This window comes from Lithobates pipiens, unplaced genomic scaffold (assembly GCF_037356315.1).
Source record: "Lithobates pipiens isolate NorthernLeopardFrog02 unplaced genomic scaffold, aLitPip1_a1.2 Scaffold_23, whole genome shotgun sequence".
In the NCBI taxonomy this organism is placed as follows: Eukaryota; Metazoa; Chordata; class Amphibia; order Anura; family Ranidae; genus Lithobates; species Lithobates pipiens.
Window position 1 is genome coordinate 301,804,304 of NW_027507785.1, and position 20,743 is coordinate 301,825,046.

Sequence of the window (20,743 nt, forward strand, 5' to 3'; positions counted from 1 at the left end):
CATGGGGGGGGGGGGGAGGTGAAGGGGACAGAGGAGACTGCATGGGGGGAGGTGAAGGGGACAGAGGAGACTGCATGGGGGGGAGGTGAAGGGGACAGAGGAGACTGCATGGGGGGGGAGGTGAAGGGGACAGAGGAGACTGCATGGGGGGGGAGGTGAAGGGGACAGAGGAGACTGCATGGGGGGGGGGAGGTGAAGGGGACAGAGGAGACTGCATGGGGGGGGAGGTGAAGGGGACAGAGGAGACTGCATGGGGGGAAGGTGAAGGGGACAGAGGAGACTGCATGGGGGGAAGGTGAAGGGGACAGAGGAAACTGCATGGGGGGGGGGTGAAGGGGACGGGGGAGATTGCATGGGGGGAGAAGTGAAGGGGACAGAGGAGATTGCATGGGGGGAGAAGTGAAGGGGACAGAGGAGACTGCATGGGGGGGGGAGGTGAAGGGGACAGAGGAGACTGCATGGGGGGGGGGGAGGTGAAGGGGACAGAGGAGACTGCATGGGGGGGGAGGTGAAGGGGACAGAGGAGACTGCATGGGGGGGAAGGTGAAGGGGACAGAGGAGACTGCATGGGGGGGGGGGGGTGAAGGGGATGGGGGAGATTGCATGGGTGGAGAAGTGAAGGGGACAGAGGAGATTGCATGGTGGGGGTTTGAAGGGAACACAGAACATTGGATTGGAGGGGGCAGGGGACACTAAAGTGGGAGGGTTGTGTATAGGGGACCGAGAATTGGGAGCAGAGCACACTACAGTGGGGGGGGGTGGAGGGGACAGAGGACACTGCATTGTGTGGTGGGGGGGGGTGAAGGAAACAAAGGACATTGCTGGGGGGGGGGGGGGGGCAGAGGGCACTATAGAGTGAGGTTGATGTTAAGGGAGCAGGACCCTGCTTTGGGAGGTAGAGGAGAATACTGTGGGGGGGGGGGGGGGGGGGGGCAGGCGCAGGACAATACAGTGAGGGGGAGGATGTGGAGGACACTTGTGGGGGGGAGGGTCACAGGATCGTTTTTGTTTTTTTAAAGGGTGCCCCATCTTCCCCCAGGGATCTTTGATTTCCTCCATGTTGTCCGGATAGATATCATCCTCTGAAAGTTTGCCCACCCCCTGGTCTAAAGGGAGCAGCATGCAGATCTTATTTTGATGGTAGGTCTACTTTAAGTTGTTAAAATCTATTTTATACTTTTCTGAGTGTTTTCAAACTCCTCGTCTGCCAGATTGAGAGCTTGTTCAGCAGAAACAAAAATAGAACTATTGATTTATCATGCTAAGTACAGCATTTCTGATCAATCCAGAAGCCTAGGTAATTATGTATCAAGGAACTGGTGAGCAATTAGGATTTAAAGCAAGACTTAGCAGCCCGTGAAAAACCTCATTTGATTTATTTGCTGTGCATCAACCCAGAATGTCCAGCTTATTTTGCCTCATCCAGCATTTTGCCTACTCTTGTTTCTTTTCTTTCCTTTTTTTTTTCCCCCTTGCTGGTGTAAGTTGTAAAGTTCTATGTGGAACTGTGATGGTTTCCAGTGCAAACGGTGCATTTTGTAAAACATAGCCGTTGAATGGAGTTGCTTATTAAGCAGACAGCGGGCAGGGAGCAAGGACAGGACTCAAGGGCAGAATCTGATACCGCTGTATAAATTCTCACCTACGCACCGACATTTCATTTAGGCAAACTGTCACCTGCAACACAGAATTGTCTGTCATTCTTACTTACGGGCCTTTGTTTAAAGAGAACTTGTCAGGTGAATAAAGTGTACAAATCTGCAAAATTGCTGGAAGGTTACAAGCCATCCTGATACTCGTCTTTTGTGGTTTATTCCTGAAACTTTGTTACACGGTGTATTGATCCAATAGAATGGATATTTTTACTACCGCAATGAGCTGCTTGAATAAGGCCATGCCCAAGGAGCAATGGTGACATGCAAAGAGGCCATACACATTTTATAGTCCAACTTCTCCTTTCCCATAAAATAAAAGAATGCTTTGCCCACCATGTTAAATAAAAATCCAGCTTTTGTTGTAATACTTACCTTATAGCCAAAGCTGTCCCCTACAGACATGTAGGACCAGCATATAGGACATGCAAAATCATTGTGGTTGGCCAGGGCTCACAGCGTCCTTGTACAGTATGGTGCTCATACACCACACACCCTTTTCCAATTACTGTACTGCTTTTTTGGCCTGTAAAACGCCTCCGTTAGTAATGGGGCAATCGAAGATGTGAGGGGTTGGAGGGGGAGGTTCTGTGCCAGTAAAACTGGTCAGTATTTACATACCAGAATACGCCCAGGATTCTGGACAGATGATCCGCTCTGTAGGCTCAAATTGAGTTGTTGTGGGTAACCGCACATTATTTTATGTACCCTGTTTCCCCGAAAATAAGACCTAGCGTGATTGTTGCCGATGGCTGCAGTATAAGCCCTACCCTCCAAATAAGCCCTGGTTTAAGTCCTTGTGGTCTTATTTTAAGGGTAGGGCTTATATTGCAGCCATCACTGACAATCACGATAGGTCTTATTTTGGGGGAAACAGGGTAGTACGTCTCTGTTACACCGGCTGTGTATGTGCCTCTTGTCAATTCTAAACAATCTGTAAAGCTTTGTGATTTATGTTTTTATATAATGTTCTTAAATAAATTATCTCATTTATTGTGTTATTCTGTGATAACACACACTATATTGTCAAAAATATTGTGACGCCTGCCTTTACATGCAATTGAACTTTAATGGCATCCCAGTCTTAAGCCTGGTACCCACGATCGGATTGTTGGCCAACAGAGCGTCAGCCTTTTGTCCAAAGGGCTTGTGCCAGGAACTTGTCTTGCATACTAATGGCACACAATTGTCGGCCAACAAACACGAACTTAGTGACGTCATGGAATTTCAGCTCTTAAGCACCACCCTTTGGGCACCTTCTGCTGATGTTATGTTTGGTGAGCATTGATTCCGAGCATGCGTGTTTGTACTTTGGACTTTTGTGTGAAGGACTTGTGTAGACACGATATGAAAATCTGACAACAGACTGTTGTCCACCGAAAATTTAATAGCCTGCCACCCAACATTTGTTGGTGGAAAGTTGGACAACAATTGTCTGAAGGATATATGGTAAATGGTGTTGCGCTCCACTAAAATAAATAAATAAGTATGGATATAACTATCAATATACAATGTGCAAATAATTATCCAATAACTATTATCTTGTTCAATAGTAAGTAGATGCTCTTTAAGAAACTTATTTTGATTCTAAACGCATGCAAACTATCATAAAAAATCATAGAAAACGTCTTCCACAAAGTGCATCTAGTGACAATAAGCGATAAAGTGCATTCAGTGCCAGAAATGTTTAACATATAATCAAAGAAGAAAATATATATATATATATATACGATATAATTCAATCCATAGTGCATAAAAGTGTAAAATAAAGTAACAAAGTCTAAAAAAACAAAACAAATAATGAATCGTTCAATGTCCAAAAAGGTGCAACGAAGCAATAGTGAAAGTGTCTATTTCTAAATAAAGCTCTCAGTCCATATCAAAATGTGCACTTTATATATCCACTCTGTGTCATCAACGTATGATGATTCCGTGAGTAAACAGTAACTCCACCAGTGATCGCGTGAGTAGGTGTCCACACACTAGGTGCAATGGCTACCTTACCTTACTGCTGTAAGGTAAACAGCAGATATTCCTTTCAACAGACAGATGGTATAGGTAGTATGGGTGGTCCCCTCTAGGTCCTCAGCCCCAAGCCAACATTCACATTGGTGGGAGAACCTCTGGAAGAATCTAGGATGGGAAAGGACCTGGGGGTTCTAGTAGATGATAGTCTCTGCAATGGTATGCAATGCCAAGCTGCAGCTCCTCTTGCCCCTGCTGGTGATCAGCAGGTCGCAGCCATGAATCATTGGCCGGGACGTGTTAAGTACTGCCAATGATTCATGGCTGCGACCTGCTGATCACCAGCAGGGGCAAGAGGAGCTGCAGCTTAGTCTCTGCAATGGTATGCAATACCATCATCTACTAGAACCCCCAGGTCCTTTCCCATCCTAGATTCTTCCAGCTGACACCTGGCGCTCATGGAAAACATCATAGAATCCACCTACGGCTTCCTTGCACCTGGCAAGCCCTCACCCACTGAGCACTATGTGTTTTTATATTGTCATCATTTTGTAACCATTTTTTAAAACAATGCTGCACTAGGAGTGGTTTGGTGCTTCTCTCCTTTTCCTTGCCCGGTTGTTTTTCAGGGGTTGGGCTTGGCCCCTTAGTTCCAGTGAAGGGAACTATTAAGGGGTCATCCATACCAAGACATTTTGGACAATTTCATGCTCCCAACTTTGTGGGAACATTTTGGGTTGGCCCCTTCCTGTTCCAACATGACTGCGCATCATTGCACAAAGCAAGGTCCATACAGACATGGAAGAGCGAGTTTGGGGTGGAGGAACTTGACTGGTCTGCACAGAATCCATGACCTTAACCCGATAGAACACCTTTGGGATGAATTAGAATGAACACTGCAAGCCAGGCCTTCTCATCCAACATCAGTGCCTGACCTCAGAAATGTACTTCTGGAAGAATGGTCAAACATTCCCATAGATACACGCCTAAACTTTGTGGACAGCCTTCCCAGAAGAGTTGAAGTTGTTGTAGCTGCAAAGGGTGGGCCAACTCAATACTGAACCCTACAGAATGGGATGCCATTAAAGTTCATGTGTGTGTAAATGCGGGTGTGCCAATACTTTGACAAGACCGTGTATATATAGATCTTTCTATTGGCAAGGAAATGTATGTGAACACCTTGGAATTAACTTGTTTTCTGCCATAAATTGTGATCTGAATCCTCATCTAAGTCACAGCAATAGACGAGCACAATGTGCTTAAGCTGATAACACACAAACCGTTCTAATTTCTCGTGTCTTTATTGAACACACCCATTAAATATTCACAGTGCTGGAGGAAAAAGTAAGCATACCCATAGACGAAATACTTAAACAAAAGCTAATTGGAGTCAGCAGTTTGTAAACCTGGAGTCCAAATATTGAAATGATTTTAGCGGTGTGTTAGAGCTACTTTGATAACTACCTTCCTGGAGTTTGCCTGTTCTCCATGTGCCTGCGCGGGTTTCCTCCCACAGTCCAAGGACATTCTGGTAGGTTAATTGACTCCTGTCTAAATTGACCTCAGTATGTATAGGTATGAGGCTGGGTTCACACTATTGCGAATTGGAAGTGGGCTCTATGGAGCCGGTTCACACATCTGCAGAGTGCCTCCAGTGCAAATTGTACAGGAGTCCCATGTGTCTTCTGGTCTGTTTCAGGTCCGATTTCAGCCAGAAATTGGACCTGAAGCGGTGAAAAAGGGATGCACCGGACCCTTGCTGTGAGCCGTTCCGTGCTGCAGTGTGAACCCAGCCTTAATATGAGTTAGGAACCTTAGATTGTAAGCTCCTTGAGGACAGTAACTGTGCAAAATATATGTAAAGCACTGCGTAAATTGATGGCGCTGTACAAGTACCTGTAATAAATAAATAGGTAAAAGACACTCCAAACATTTTAAGATTGCTGTTCATAAGAAGCATCAGCTGATGTGAACAATGCCACGCAAAAAGGAGCTGAAGAAATACGATCAAGAGTAGTAAATTTGCAAAAGTCTGAAGAGGGATACAAGCAATAGCAACGTGTTTAGGCCTCCATCAGGTGACAGGTCGGTAAATTGTTTATAAATGGAGTCAGTTTAGAACTGTGGTTGCCCAGGCAAGAGTACTTCCAAGGCACAATGCAGAATCCTCATTGTAGTAACGAACCAACCTACAAATAACACCTGAAGGCTTGAAGACATCACTGGAACTAGCAACCATCTGTGTTCATATGTCCATCGTGTAAGTCTTTGAGCATCACAGAGGAAGCCGCTGCTCACCAACAAAAAAAAAATTGCTGTGTGCTTGAAGTTTGTCAAAGTGTACCTTGGCAAACTGCAATGCTACTGGGAACAAAAGTTTGTGGACTGATGAAACAAATGTTGATTTAAGGAAAAATACTCAGCACTGTGTGTGTGGTGGAAAGAGGGCACAGCTTGCCAACATTAAAACATCATCCCAAGAGTGAAGTATAGTGGAGCAAACATCATGATTCGGGCTTGCTTCGCTGCCCCAGGGCCTGGACCACTTACCATCATCGAGGGGAAAATGAATTGCCAAATTTACCAAAATATTCTACAGAATAATGTCAGGGTGACTGTCAGCCATCTAAAGCTTAGTAAAAGTTGGGTGATGCATGACAATGACCCTAAGCATCATAGTAAATCCGCCACAGACTGGCTTCAGAAATAAGAAAATGCACCTTTTGGAGTGGCCCAGTCAGAGCCCAGACCTTTACCCCATAGAAATGCTGTGGAAAGACCTTAAAGTGGTTGTTAAGCCACTTCTATAAAAAGCTCCCATCCCCTCTGTCTTATAATAATAAGTTCCTGCTGTGCCTGTTATATAATAATAAACATGCTTATCTGTACCGATAACACAGCGTCTTCCTGCGCTCAGGTGCCTCCTCTCCTCTGCTCTGACAGTTCCAGTGGGTGCTGCTGACGTCAGCCGGGGAGGAGAGAGAGAGCCAAGGAATCACATGATCACAGGGAGCCGCTGTGTTATCGGTACAGATGAGCATATTTATTATATAACGCAGACACAAGGGAATTTATTGTTATAATACTTTTAATATTAAATATGAAAGCATAGGGTGGGTGGGTGCTGACATGAGCAGACAGGCAGGGAGGGGGAGGGCACAGGAGATAGAGAGCAGGCCTGCGGATGGCGGAGGCATGTAAACTGGCTACAGTGTCAGGGCTCAGCAGCCATGATACAGGGGGTGTATAGCCAGGTTGTTTTTAGGTGTTACAGGGGGGCAAATTACACAGCACAACCAGTGTGCTGTATAACGGGATATGCAATTAGCGGACCTCCAGCTGTTGCAAAACTACAAGTCCCATCATGCCTCTGGGTGTCATGCTTGTGGCTGTCAGAGTCTTGCTATGCCTTATGGGACTTGTAGATTCTGCAACAGCTGGAGGTCTGCTAATTGCATAACCCTGCTGTATAACATGCTTTAAGGGAACAGGATCAGTTTTTTTAAGAGATCTGTTCACACCATGCATCCTACAAATGTGTCTGAGCTGGAGCCATTTTGTAAAGAGGATTGGTCAAAAATTCTTCCTGAACGTTGTGCAGGTTTGATCCAGACCAGAGCTACTAAAAGTGCTTGCTTGAAGTCACTGCTGCCAAAGAAGATTTGACCAGTTAATAACTTCAATGATTCACTTTTTCCTCCAGCACGGTGAATTTTTAATATGTGTGTTCAGTAAAGACACAAGAAATTAGAATTGATAGTGTGTTATCAGCTGCCATTTACCTTATTTAAAAAAAAAAAACATCTATTGCCCACAAAGAAGTTTGGAAAGTGGTGGCTGCATGACTGAGAAAGGGAAGCAAACGTGACCGCTCATACAACAGGGAGGAACTCTACAGGTGAGAGGAAACGGCTACCTAAACCTCACCTAGACTAATGAACGTTCAAATCTTTCTCTCCAAGGAAATGAAAGGGTATGCCACGCCACATACCACTGATTTATGGTTGACTGGAATTGATATTTAGCAGGTATAGAGACACAAGAGGGTGCATCTAAGTGACTGCGGAAGAAATACTTTTACATATTAGTATGGTGGCCCAGCATCCATATGAGTGATGATCCACTTCTCAAGGGATATTGTATTTGGCCTTGCTGCCCTCTAGGACTGAGGGTGTCCTCACTGTCACTAGAAAGAAAGAAAAGAGGGTGCACCAGCCTAGTGCCTTATCCCACATGTTTATTTTGTATAAAAAGTATAAAAACTACTCACAAGATGGAGATGGAGATACATCTAAAGAGGTCACGTGTCTGTGGCTATGTGTTTATTTTGTATAAAAACTACTCACAAGCTGGAGATGGAGATACACCTAAAGAGGTCACGTGTCCGTGGCTATGTGTTTATTTTGTATAAAAACTACTCACAAGCTTGGAGTTGGAGATACACTTAAAGATGCCAATTCTTCGTGGCTATACCGGCCTGGAATCAGCTATCTCCAGATCACAGGGGGGACCCCACACGGGCCCCTACTGGCTGACCTTTTTCAAAGGTATCCCTCAGCCAGAGCACTCTGAAGAAGAAGGTATACCTTTGAAACATGTCAGCCAGTAGGGGCCCCTGTGTGCCCCCCCCCCTGTGATCTGGAGATAGCTGATTCCAGGCCGGTATAGCCACGAAGAATTGGCATCTTTAAGTGTATCTCCAACTCCAAGCTTGTGAGTAATTTTTATACAAAATAAACACATTTGGGACAATGCACTAGGCTGGTGCGCCCTCATTTCTTTCTATCTTTCTAGTGCATTTAAGTGATTTCAAGGGGACTGATAGGTGTAAGACCAGGTGTGTATCAATCAAAAAAGGCAAATGGCTTACATAACTGTATCATCTCTGAGATGACATCTCAGTGCAAGAAGTAGATGCAAACCCTGGATCGTGCCTGGAAAAAGATGGCACAGGCCTGGTGAGGAAGAAAGAAGATGACTTTTCCCAGGGGTACTGTGATACTTGGTGGTAATAAATACTGGTAAGTGTTGCATGTACACATTACGTAGCATGCGTGTATTTAACATGCAAAAATATATCTCCATGTTTGGTTCACTCGAAGCCCTTGTACACACGGTCGGAGATTCCGTCGGAATGTGTCCTATCGGACCGTTTTGTCGGATATTCCGACTGTGTGTGGTATGCATCGGACTGTTTCCGTCGGAATATCCGTCGGACCAAATTTTCCAAGTTACTGGAAATATTTTCCGACAAACTTGTCCGATAGGACATACTCCGATCATGTGTAGAGAATTCCGATCGGACAAAGTGCCACGCATGCTCAGATCAAATTCCTACATCAAAGCTATTGGCTACTAGCCTGAACGTAGTCCCATCGTAATGAAATTACATCATCACGTTCTGAAAGATCAGATTTTTCTACCACTTTGTCCGACCGTGTGTATGCAACAGTTTCGGACAAGATCCGATAGTCAAAATCCTACGGATTTGGTTGTCGGAATCTCCGACCGTGTGTACAAGGGCAAAGACAGACTCACTCCTTCTCACTGTTTTATCACTGATTGCCATGTCTGCTGAAATCCCAATAGAAAACGGGTTTTGTCAACAGAACCATGTGTAGTTGTCCAGAAATGGCTTAATTGGCTGCTAATATTAACCTTCTATACGTTCACAATAATTTTTTTTTTTTTTTTTTATGATTTAAATATTCCTGATGCCAGGTTTTGAGAAACTTTACACTATTTATTTACATTAAAATCAGTCACTAGCCAAAATATATTATGAAAAAGAATTTTGTTATCCGAACAATACATACACCCAATAGACACTCTTCATACACTAAAAGAGGACGACTGTGAATCTCTGAAAAAGTGCTAGAAGATAGAAATCAGTTCTTTTATAAAAATCCTTAAACCGGTGTGGCAGCTATAAGTCTGTAGAAGCAAAGGAAGATCCAGTATTAATTTATATCAATCGAGGGATCCGGTCATTGTTCTGTTTTCCACTTAGGTTTACTGTTTAGTCATTTTGGGTTTTTAAAACTCCTATGAAGAGGTTTTGTGTTCATGAGCTTGAAGCCCCCATTTTTTTTAACTTAATTTGGCGAGCCAATGGCTTTGTGAGTTCTGAGCCCTTTACACAAATCAGCCACTCTTTTGAGACTGGAGGCCATTAAAAGAGGAGTTCGGGAATTACAAAAACAAACAAACACACATACCCACCTAACTGAATTGAATGATCAATCTGATGCTGCATCTGTCCACCGCTGCCTCTAAAACCTGGTTCACATTAATACCACGTACACACGATTGGAAATTCAGCCAGCAAAAGACCAATGAGAGCTTTTGGTCAGAAAATGCGACCGTGTGTATGCTTCATCGGACTTTTGCTGACCGAATTCCAGCCAGCAAAAGATTGAGACAGGTTTTCTATTTTTCGGTTGGAAACAGTTCAGATCGGAAATTCCAATCGTCTGTAGCAATTCCGACGCGCAAAATTTCTACGCATGTTCAGAAACAATTTAAAGCATGCTTGGACGCATTGAACTTAATTTTCTCGGCTCGTTGTAGTGTTGTACGTTACCGCGTTTAGCAAACTTTTGTGTGACCGTGAGTATGCAAGCCAAGCTTGAGCGGAATTCCGTTGGAAAAACCATCCAAGCTTGCCCCGTACACACGAGCGGAAAATCCGCTCGTGTGTACAGAGCATTATCGTTTTTTTCTTTCAACCCAGTGGCTCGGAGCAGCTGTAGTAACAATCCAATGTCAGTACAGCGATCTCCCCCACTGAGATGTTGTGTTCTGACAGGGGGACAGCCCTCCTTCCCCCGCCAGAACACCCCGGTGAGCGGAGATCATGAGCCGGTCAGCTGCTGGTTTTCCAGCATGCTTGCCAACAGGGGTCGGTCAAATGGCTGGCTTCTGTTGGACCGGCTGACAAACGCACAGACTGAATGATGGGAGACATCGCCCAGTTCAATAAAAAACGGCCGATGTCTCCCATCGTATGGCCCGTGTGTACTAGGCATAAGACCAATAATTGAGCGATCAAAGATCGCTCAGTTCTGTGTCTTCAGTGAGCAAAGTGCCAACTGGCAGTCACGGGCTCTCCGCTCTGTCCCTCCGGGATATACTGGAGCACTGGGCTGTGCAGGGGGTGGGAGCGGCTGGCTCAGGCTCTCAACATTAAAATGGGATCTCTCCAGAGCCTGGGCCGCCTCAGAGATGTCAGCCAACAGTGGACAGGTCACAGGAGAGAAGAACTAAGTCCACTCCTGTGAGCCACAGTAGACAAAGGGCCAAAAGAGCTTTGTCCCTACCTCTCCTTTAATGCCTAGATCCACTGGCCGTAATTAGTCAGCATGCAATGATTAATTTGTTAGTAAATTTGTGCCTAATTTGCATGTCTACACGGGTATATGGTGACAAATGTGCAAGAAGATTTTTTTTTATGTTTTTAAAATTCATTTATAACATTTTTTTTAAAATGTAATTATATCTGACAATTACACAATCAAATAAATGGCACTGCAGCTTGAAAGTAGCAGTGTTCATGTGAAGCTGAAAGACTTATTTTGTCAGCTCATACACAAAGTTTGCCCTCCAGTTCTCAGAGGGAATGTTTATTAACAGGTCTATAGCATGGGGCATCGTGGGCAACATTAAGATAGATTGCGAGCTCAAAGAGGTTAAAGGACTTGTGGGCTTTTAAGTAATTAACCACCCTTCCCAGCTAATCCAATCTAGAGTCCCCCCGTGAAGATTTTTTACTTACCTCTCAATGGGGGTGATGGTCTCCTCTGGTGTTTAGTGCCTTGACCTGAAATTTACTATGTTGCTGGGCATGTCTAAACATTGACTCCCCCTAGACTTGAATGGGGCCATACTTGTAACATCTCTACTCTTAAAGCACGTCAAGCCAAAAACGGTAAACACTGGAGGTGTCCACCATTGTAACAGAGAGGTACAAAAGCATCTGAGTGGGGGGGTTCTACATTAGGTGGCTATGTAGAGTGAATCAATAGATTTTAGGTTAAAAATGAACTTGTCTTTTTAATAACCGATCCATAGATGATTCCAGAAAAGGGCTCAGACTCACCCGGTTTTATCTTTCCTGTGAACGTTAATATTAAAAGAATTGTACACAGTAGAACACACCCCACCTTTGCGTGGAACAAGAGTTCTTTCTTGGAGAGCTTCTTCAATGTGCAGCCAACACCTGTAAAGAACTGTAGTAGACATACTAAAAGGATACCCAATTTTTCAGGCTATAAATGCGCTATTAACCTGGAGCACCTCTATTTCCTAGTATATTGATAGGAAAGGTTTTATGACAGATATTACTAGAGACCAAATGGCGGCTATCTTGAGTTTCAGTCTCCCTCTGTTTAGAACATTGGTTTCACAAGTACGTTTTTTCCAGTGTGTTCCTCCGGTTTCCAGTCTGGTTGGAAAAAGTTGATATTAAAGGTCCGTGCCCAGTTGGCAAATACTTTTTTCTCTGTGATGAAGCGATGGTGACTTCCTTTTCGGCCTCGCTCGTGAGAGATGTACATTGTACACTCGTCTGGTCCCATCAGTTCATAATAATGGTAGGGCACCGTCGTGTGGTTGGGAGACCTGTGGATAAGACAACAACGTTTTATTTTGATGGTGCTCAAAACTGAACCAGCTTGTTTATAATTAACCCCTTTGTGCCACCTGTCAGTGGCCATTTAAAGTGATACTAAACACATAGTAAAGAAACAGAGCCACCTAAGTGTAGCGGTATAACAGCTTTAATGGTCACAATAAGTAAACAACTCACAGGATCATGGTAGGTAATGCTCGTCGTTGATAAAATTCCCCGCTGTGGGTGGTCGGCGTTCCTCCTCAAAGGAAAACCGGTTGTAGCCCTCAGCAGTATAGGTGGACAGCAACACTTCCTGGAACTGGTCCGAAGATCCTTGATGGACAGAGGTCGAGCTGGCGTCATGGATGTCACTAGCGGTGGCCATGGCACACGTTCCTTCTTCAGGCCACGTGGGAGCCATGTTGGAAGTTGCTATTTATGTGCAGCCGAGTGACAGTGTCGGACTGCTGCCACAGCAGACACAGCTGCACATAAATACCAACTTCCAACATGGATTATCAACCTGACCAGCATTACCTACCATGATCCTGTAAGTTGTTTACTTATTTTGACCATTAAAGCGTTTCTACCGCTACACTTAGATGGCGTTGCTTCTTTTATTGTCTTCCCTGCAGAGTTACTTCTAGCTCCTTTACAGCAGCTGCCACCTAGCTAGCACTTTGGACTCTCCCCCATGTGACTGTTTTTACTAATTGGGTTTTTGGACTTATAGCTTCCAGCGAGCTGGATCTCTCCTCTCTTGCACTAAACACACAGTGTTTAATTTACATTGTCCCTTCTATTTCTGTATGTGGATGACAGCACTGTAATTATTTAAATTAAAAAAAAAATCGAAGTACCTTTTTCCTAATCAATATACAGCTATCACATGACCCAGCTCTTTCCCAGCATGTTTTCAAGGAAACATAATTAGGAGGAACTTCTAGTCCTTTGCTGCTGGTCACATTATTGAAAAAAAAAAAAAAAAAAAAACAGCCTTTTGTTATACTGAGTAAAAATAAATACCAATAAACTTTTAAATTGTTATACAAATATATATTTGAAAATTTTATTTTTGGCAATAATATGGTATGGGCAGATTTGCCAGTCACAAGCTGTGTCACGCCCCTTCAGCCTGTGTCTTAGAATAAGAGGGAGGTGAATCTTCCATCAATTAAAATGTAATATCCCACCCCCATTGTGGTTAGCTGGTTAGTGTGCATGGAGGGAGGGAAGGAGGGAGTGGACTGGCATTTACACCCATAAATGTGTGTATACACCCATATGTGTGACTCTATAGTCACATGGACTGCTCAGAGATAGGGAGGAAATTCTCAGCATAGAAACTCACTGAAAACTGAGCACGTGCAGAGCTGCCAACATTGCTCTGCAAAATCCCTAGCTGAATACTTGGACAGAAAGGGAGATAGAGAGCACCAGGATCAACCAGATTTCTTGCAGAATACAGAAAATGAATCCCATAGGGGTTGATTTACTAAAACTGGAGAGTGCAAAATCTGCTGTAGCTGTGCATGGCAGCCAATCATCTTCTAACTTCAGCTTGTTCAATTAAGCTTTGACAATAAAACCTGGAAGCTGACTGGTTTCTTTGGAGAGCTGCCCCAGGTTTTGCACTCTCCAGGTTTAGTAAATCAACGCTATAGTGACTGAGTATAAACAGTGTGTAATACAACATTTATTGATAGTTTTTTATGATGTGGGTTTAGTGGCTCTTTAAGTGGGTCCTAACCAGAAGGGAGGTAGGAGACCCATTCATGTGATCTCCTCTGTGATTGCCTCTCACATGATTGAGAGCCTGTCCAGCTGGCTTCCTATCACAAACAGAGACCAAGAACTGTCAGGGATGGCTGGGTGGTGTCAAGGCCCACCTACCCTGCCACCCCATATATGCATTACAGCAGTGAATGGAAGTTAACAAAACAGGGAAAAAATATACAGTAAATGTCCACTAAATACAGACATATTTTTCAGCATTTGGTGGATGCTGGACATTCAAACCACCTTACAAATGTTTATGACTCTCAAGGAAATCACAAAGGTGGACAGAACACCCAAAACTCTCAATGGATACATATTTTTTTCCCTTGGGAAAGATCTCATCCTGGAGTTCCTAGGAAATGTAAAAAAGCAGTGAGTGCCTTTGTCCACCCAAATATCCTTTGAAGGACTCTTATGTGGCACCCACCCAAAAGATAAAGTTGGAACGATTATTAGACCAGTTTGCGAACGCCATAGCTATTGCCCATCGTCAAGGACCCATCCGCAAACTACCATCTTCTTCCACCACAGGCAAACCACTTCCACTAGGGCGGGAGGGACGTTCCACCACTATTTCAACCTATGACTGACATGCCTTCGCTCCACCCCCAAACTGTAATCTAGCTCCTTCCCATCTCCCCGTGACTCCTCCAATCCGGTAAGAGCCAGCTCTTTCTATCTAACCAGCACCTGACTTAACCTGTTACAGTCTGGTAGTTACTTCCACCCCGTCATGTATGCTCTGCGCTTACATTTCTTTCCAGCTACTTTCATGTCTTTCTTCTGCTCCATTTTTAATGGATTAGCTCATTTGACTACAAAATAAATTCGTATTCTTGCGGTGCATTAATTTATGTTGGCAAAATGAATGTTGTGGTTACAGGTTTTTGTGTATGTCAGCACAAAATAGAAGGCACACACTTTGCATTTACAAAATGTCCTGCATGCGGATGGCCTTTCACATATCCGTGTGATAATCGATCAAGCAAAAATATAGACTTTGCTGTAAGTCTGTTGACATCCATTTATTTACCTTTAGATTTTAATTTACAGCACAAGAGCAAGCACCGATTTAAAGATTTTTCACTGGAGATTATATACCTGACCGCTTTTCCGGAATATATTACCATGGTAACCACTGTCACTGTGGCTTTTGAAGGGGACTGCAGGCTAGTCTACTGACTATGGGCCCTGGCATTTGAGGGGGCTCTATTCTTTGGTAGGTGTGTACCTGGGGGACCTTTGGAGTAGCTTTACTTCATATTCATGATTGGTGGGCGGGGGGGTCAGGAATCTATCTCATATATATTTTCCGAGTTTGAACAAAGGTTCCATATAAGTTAACTCTACACAAACGGAGACCTCGTAAAAGCTTATATATTTTTTTTTTTTCCCATAAAATGTTTATTAGCTTATATTACAAAGGACAGCAACCATATTAGAACTATAGTGTTTTGTCTGTAGAGTTTAAAAACCTGTATTATGATCACATCTGGTGGATCATGTTGAGAGGTGTAGTGTTCTTTGTCTGTGAAGATTCAAATAGAATAGTAATACGATTGTGTTGGGAGATATGGGTGTTCTATGTTTGTGTTGATGAAAAAATAGAATGGTATCGTGGTCATGCCCAGAAGGCAGTGATTTTGGAGATTTAATGTTGTATGAATAGAATGGTACTGTAAAATGATTGTGCCCAATGGTTGTTTGTGTTAAAGATGGAGTGTTCTACAGATTGTTTAAGAATTATATTATGATTATGGGTCTATAATTTTTTTTTATCATAGGTGTATTTTAAATGATGGAGGCAGAACATTAACCAAAAATCCAGAAACACACAAAACAAATGCTATAAATTAAATAATTATTTGATCCCCAAGCAAAACATGACTTAGGTGTCCTTTTATGAAGCAGTGAAATCTATTCACTGCTTCATTCTCCGGCATTCACATAGGAGATCTTTCTCCTCTGTGTGCCACTATATGAAGCGGAGTAGATCGTTTCACCCTTGGAGGTGTGAAGCGATCTACAAACGCTTCTAACACTGGAGAACGGCCCCTAATACTGTAATCTCGTGAGACTTTACGAGATTACAGTACTAGAAATTCACTCATACACACAGATGTCAATATATTAAGCAGTGATAAATTATCACAGCTCAATACACTGACACGCGGTGTGATTAATGTTAGTGAAATAAAGCGTCCCCCTACATAATATATACATGTATACACACACAGACATTATATATACATGTATATACACACACATTATATATATATATACATATACACATTATATGTATATATGTATATATATGTATACACATACATATGACAGGGGGACATGGTTACAGTGTTGGGGGGTCTGAACGAGGCATAAGGAAGTTAATTATCTTCCTCTTTCCTCCTCAGATCCCCCCGATTCCCTCTTCACTACCCCGGTTCTCCACCTCTGAGTTGGTGAATCGGGGCGTGTGAATTCTGACACAGATCACAAGTGAAGCGCTGAGATCACAGCTTCATAAAGTGACTCTCCATGTGAGGAGATAATCGGCGGGAGAACAAGTTCAAACACATCTCCCCCCGATTATCTCTGGTTTATATACTGTTTATGGGCTGTGATCAGCGGCGATCCTCTGGATCTCCACTGATCATTGCTTCATAAACGGACACCTTAGTACTTGGTGGAGAAACCCTTGTTGGCAAGCACAGAGGTAAGATGTTTCCTGGAGTTGGTGACTAGGTTTGCACAAATCTCAGGAAGGATTTTGGACCATTCTTCTTAACAGATCTTCTCTAAATCCTTAAGGTTTATTGGCTATCTCTTGGCAACCCCAAGTTTCACCCACCCAAAACATACCTCCAAGACAACAAATGAGTGGCTCAAAAATAAGCACATTAAAGTCATGGAGTGGCCTAGCCAGTCTCCAGACCAAATCCTATAGAACATGTATCGAGGGAGCTGAGACTTTGTGTTGCCAGGAGAGAGCCAAGAAATCTTAAGGATTTAGAGAAGATCTGTAAAGAAGACTAGACCAAAATCCCTCCTGAGATGTGTACACACCTGATAACCAACTACAAGAAGCTTCTTACCACTGTGCTTGCCGACAAGGGTTTCTCCGCCGAGTACTAAGTTATGTTTTGCGTGAGGATCAAATACAGCAACTCAATTTATAACATTTGTATGGTGTTTTTTTCTGGATTTTTAGTTGATATTCTGTCTCTATCATTTAAAATACACCTATAATAAAAATGATAGTCCCTTCATTTCTCTGTAAGTGGGCAAACTTACAAAATCTGCAGGGTATCAAATAATTATTTTCCCCTCTGTATAGAGCAGCCTTTCTCAACCAGGGCTCTGTGGAATCCTAAAGGTCCTCCAAAGTTTGCCAGAGGTTCTTTGGAACAATGAGAAATGTTTGCCTCTCTGATGAATAACCATGGACACCGATGATCTTGTTAGCTATCTGTAAGGAGAAATTCTCCCCAAAGACCACAAATATAAGGGACATCTTACCTAAAGCCCTGTAGATATATTAAGTATTGGCAGGGGTTCCCTAAGCCTGAAAAGTTATTTCATGGGGTTCTTCAGTCTTAAAAAGGTTGAGAAAGTCTGGTATAGAGTGTTAAAGAATAGCATTATGATGATGTCCAGTGGTCAGTCTTCTTGGAGGTGTAGAGTTTTATGTATAGTATAGAACAATCTTATGAATATGTACAGTGGTTGGTTATGTCGGAGGTGTAATGTTCTGTTTAGAGAATTATAACGTGTTATTTTGGTCAAGTTTGACGTTTAGGTATAGAGGGTTATAGAATTGTATTATGATCATGTTAGAGGTGTAGTGTCCAATGTATAGCGTGGTATAGAATTATATTATAATCATGTCTATTGTCAAGTGGAGGTACAATGTTCTATATACAGAGGGTTATAGCATTGTATTGTGTTAATATACAGTAGTCGGTCATGTTAGAGGTGTAGTGTTTTATGTATATAGCGTGTTATAGAATTATATTGTAATCATGCCCATTGTCATTTGGGGTATCGGAATTCTATGTATAGAATGTTAAGGAATATAATATGATCATGTCCTGTTGGGTAGATGGGACATCCTAAATCTGTTCCACGTATAACCAATCTTTTGCAGAATTTGCAAAGTTGGTATATTTGTAAGAATCTTTAAGTAGTATTTCTATTTATGCTTCCTGCCATTCCCTGACAATAGGCCGTGTATGAATTAACATATTCAGAAAATTAGCTTGTCTCAGTCAAATCTTGAATTCAATCTAAAAAGAATAACCTTTTTATTGTCTTTTTATCCTGAGAAACTTTTCATCGGTGTACAGATTGAATGAGTGTAAAATTCTTTGAAAACGGAGGATTTTTATTCAGCGCTATAAAGATAACATATAGTAGTTTTCTGTACGCAGCATAAAGGTTCAATAAATGGAGCAGACGATTCAAAGACCTTGAAGTTTTTACAGAACCTTGATGCTGTTCAATATATATCTGACTACTGAGGGGAAGCATTGTTGTTTCAAAAATATATATACCTTTTTTTTTCTTTCCTTTTATTAAAGTGTTACTAAATTATGTATTTTTTTTTTTTTTTATTAAAATAACAAACATGTTATACTTGCCTGCTCTGTGCAGCCCCCTGAACCGCCTTTTCTAGGGTCCCCCGCTGGCGATCTTGGTCCCTCCTCTTCTTTTTGTGACCCCATAGCAAGCCATTTGGTGTCTACTCCTTCCAGAGCTGCGTGATCGGACACTTTTGACACTGTTTTGGAACCATTGACATTTATACAGCGCTCAGAGCTAGAAAATAGCCACGATTACTGTATAAATGTCACTGGCAGGGAAGGGGTTAACTGTGTTCCCTAGGTGTGTTCTAACTGTGGAAGAGATGTGACTGACTAGGAGAGGAGACCGATCGGTATTCCTACTTAGTAGGAACACATGATCTGTCTCCTCTCCGCTGGAAGAACGGGGATTTGTGTGTTTACACACACAGATCCCGGTTCTCGCTCTGTCACGAGCGTTCGCAGGTGCCCGGCGGTCATCACGCCTGCTAAAGCGCCTTGAAGAGCCGACGTACAGCTATGATGGCTCGCACAGGGGAGCCAACCTGCTGCAGTATAACTGCGGAAGCTGGTCAAAAAGGGGTTAAAAATATATATCATTTTTTTACATACACACACACACACAAATATTTGACCTTTTCATTTCTATTTTAAACTGAACAGGTTGTTTTTACAAGGTAAGGGTTCACATATACTTTAAACCAAACTCCGGCCATGGAGTGGGGAATCACATTTTTTGTTAGGTTTTTGTCAAGTTATTTCTTTTAAACATCAGTGATTGTTCACAAAATGCTTTCCTCCTTCCACTTTTTTTTTTTTTTTTAAGTCTAAATAATTTTGAGTCCACACCATAGTGACTTCCTATAGTCATGTATCGTGAGAGCTTTTGGGGATAAGTACAGTCAAATCTTGTTTGGCTGTACTTCTGTGACCTGTTTTCAGCAGATAGCGTACTTAAAGTGGTGTTGCCACCAAAAAAAAAAAAAAATAGCTTAAAAAAGTAAAAAAAAGTAAAAAAAAACATTATTGGAAAAAAATTATTGGAAAAAAAATTTTTTTACTCACCTCTAAATGCCTGTTGCTAGGGGGTCCCTCGTAATCTGCCTCCTTCAGTGCCCAGGCATTGACATCACTTACCCTCGGCGCCGCACAGTCATCTGGGACCTGTCACGTGTCCCAGATGACTGCTGCGTATCACAGCGTGTGGCGCCGATTGCGCATGCGCAGTGGGTGACCGGCTGTGAAGCCACACCCGGGTGCCCACAGTAAGAATGCCAGCGCCACAAGCAAAGCGGGGAATGAGGGGGGGCTTCATTCCCCCGCATCGCTGGACCCTGGGACAGGTAAGTGTCCGATTATTAAAAGTCAGCAGCTGCAGTATTTGTAGCTGCTGACTTTTAAATTTTTTTTAGGGGGCATCCCACTTTAAAGTGATTGTAAAGTCTCTCTTTTTTTTTTCTTAAATAACAAACACATTATACTAACCCCTGTGCAGTTCGTTTTGCACAGAGCAGCCCGGATCCTCCTCTTCTGAGGTCCCTCTTTGCTACTCCTGGCCACTCCCTCCTATCGAGTGCCCCCACAACCCACCGCTTTTTATGGGTGCACCCGAGCCAAGTCAGAGCTTGGTGTACCCATTCAAAAATGAAGCTTCGCCCCTCTCTCCCCTGATTGGCTGACTGACTTTGACAGCCATGGGAGCCAATGGCGCTGCTGCTGTCTCAGCCAATCAGGAGGAGTGTCCCGAGCATCTTAGACATTCGTGGACATCGCTGGAGAGAGAAGGGGCTCAGGTAAGTATTTGGGGGTATTGGGAAGGCTGCTACACACAGTAGGTTTTTTATCTTAGCGCATAGAATGCATTAAGGTAAAAAAATCTTCTGCCTTTACAACTCCTTTAAGTCGGCTGACTTCACAGAGCTGGGTCCAGGCTGGGGAAAGGTCATGACAATATGGTCGGGATCTGCCCACAACCCTGGACTGGCACTTGGCTCAGCCTCTTAGCGAGCTGCTGGGAGCCTGAGCCGGCCGCTCCCACCCCCTCCACAGCCCAGCACTCCAATGAGCTTGGGGTGTTTGGTGGTGGTGGAGCTGACAGTCACAAGCTCTCTACTCACAGAGCTCTGAAAACCAAGCAATCAGCGGTGTTTGATTGC

The 20,743-nt window shown here is 43.2% G+C and overlaps 1 protein-coding gene across 1 annotated transcript in view; it reads right to left on the reverse strand.

The window, feature by feature from the left end:
* Positions 1 to 9,339: 9,339 nt before the first annotated feature.
* The window catches only part of ST6GALNAC5 (ST6 N-acetylgalactosaminide alpha-2,6-sialyltransferase 5), a 265,034-nt gene continuing 253,630 nt past the window's right edge, over positions 9,340 to 20,743 (reverse strand). Inside the window, exon 5 of the mRNA XM_077450427.1 lies at positions 9,340 to 12,236. Coding sequence (XP_077306553.1) covers positions 12,005 to 12,236 — 232 coding nt within the window. The 3' untranslated portion in view covers positions 9,340 to 12,004. The remainder of the gene's footprint in view (positions 12,237 to 20,743) is intronic.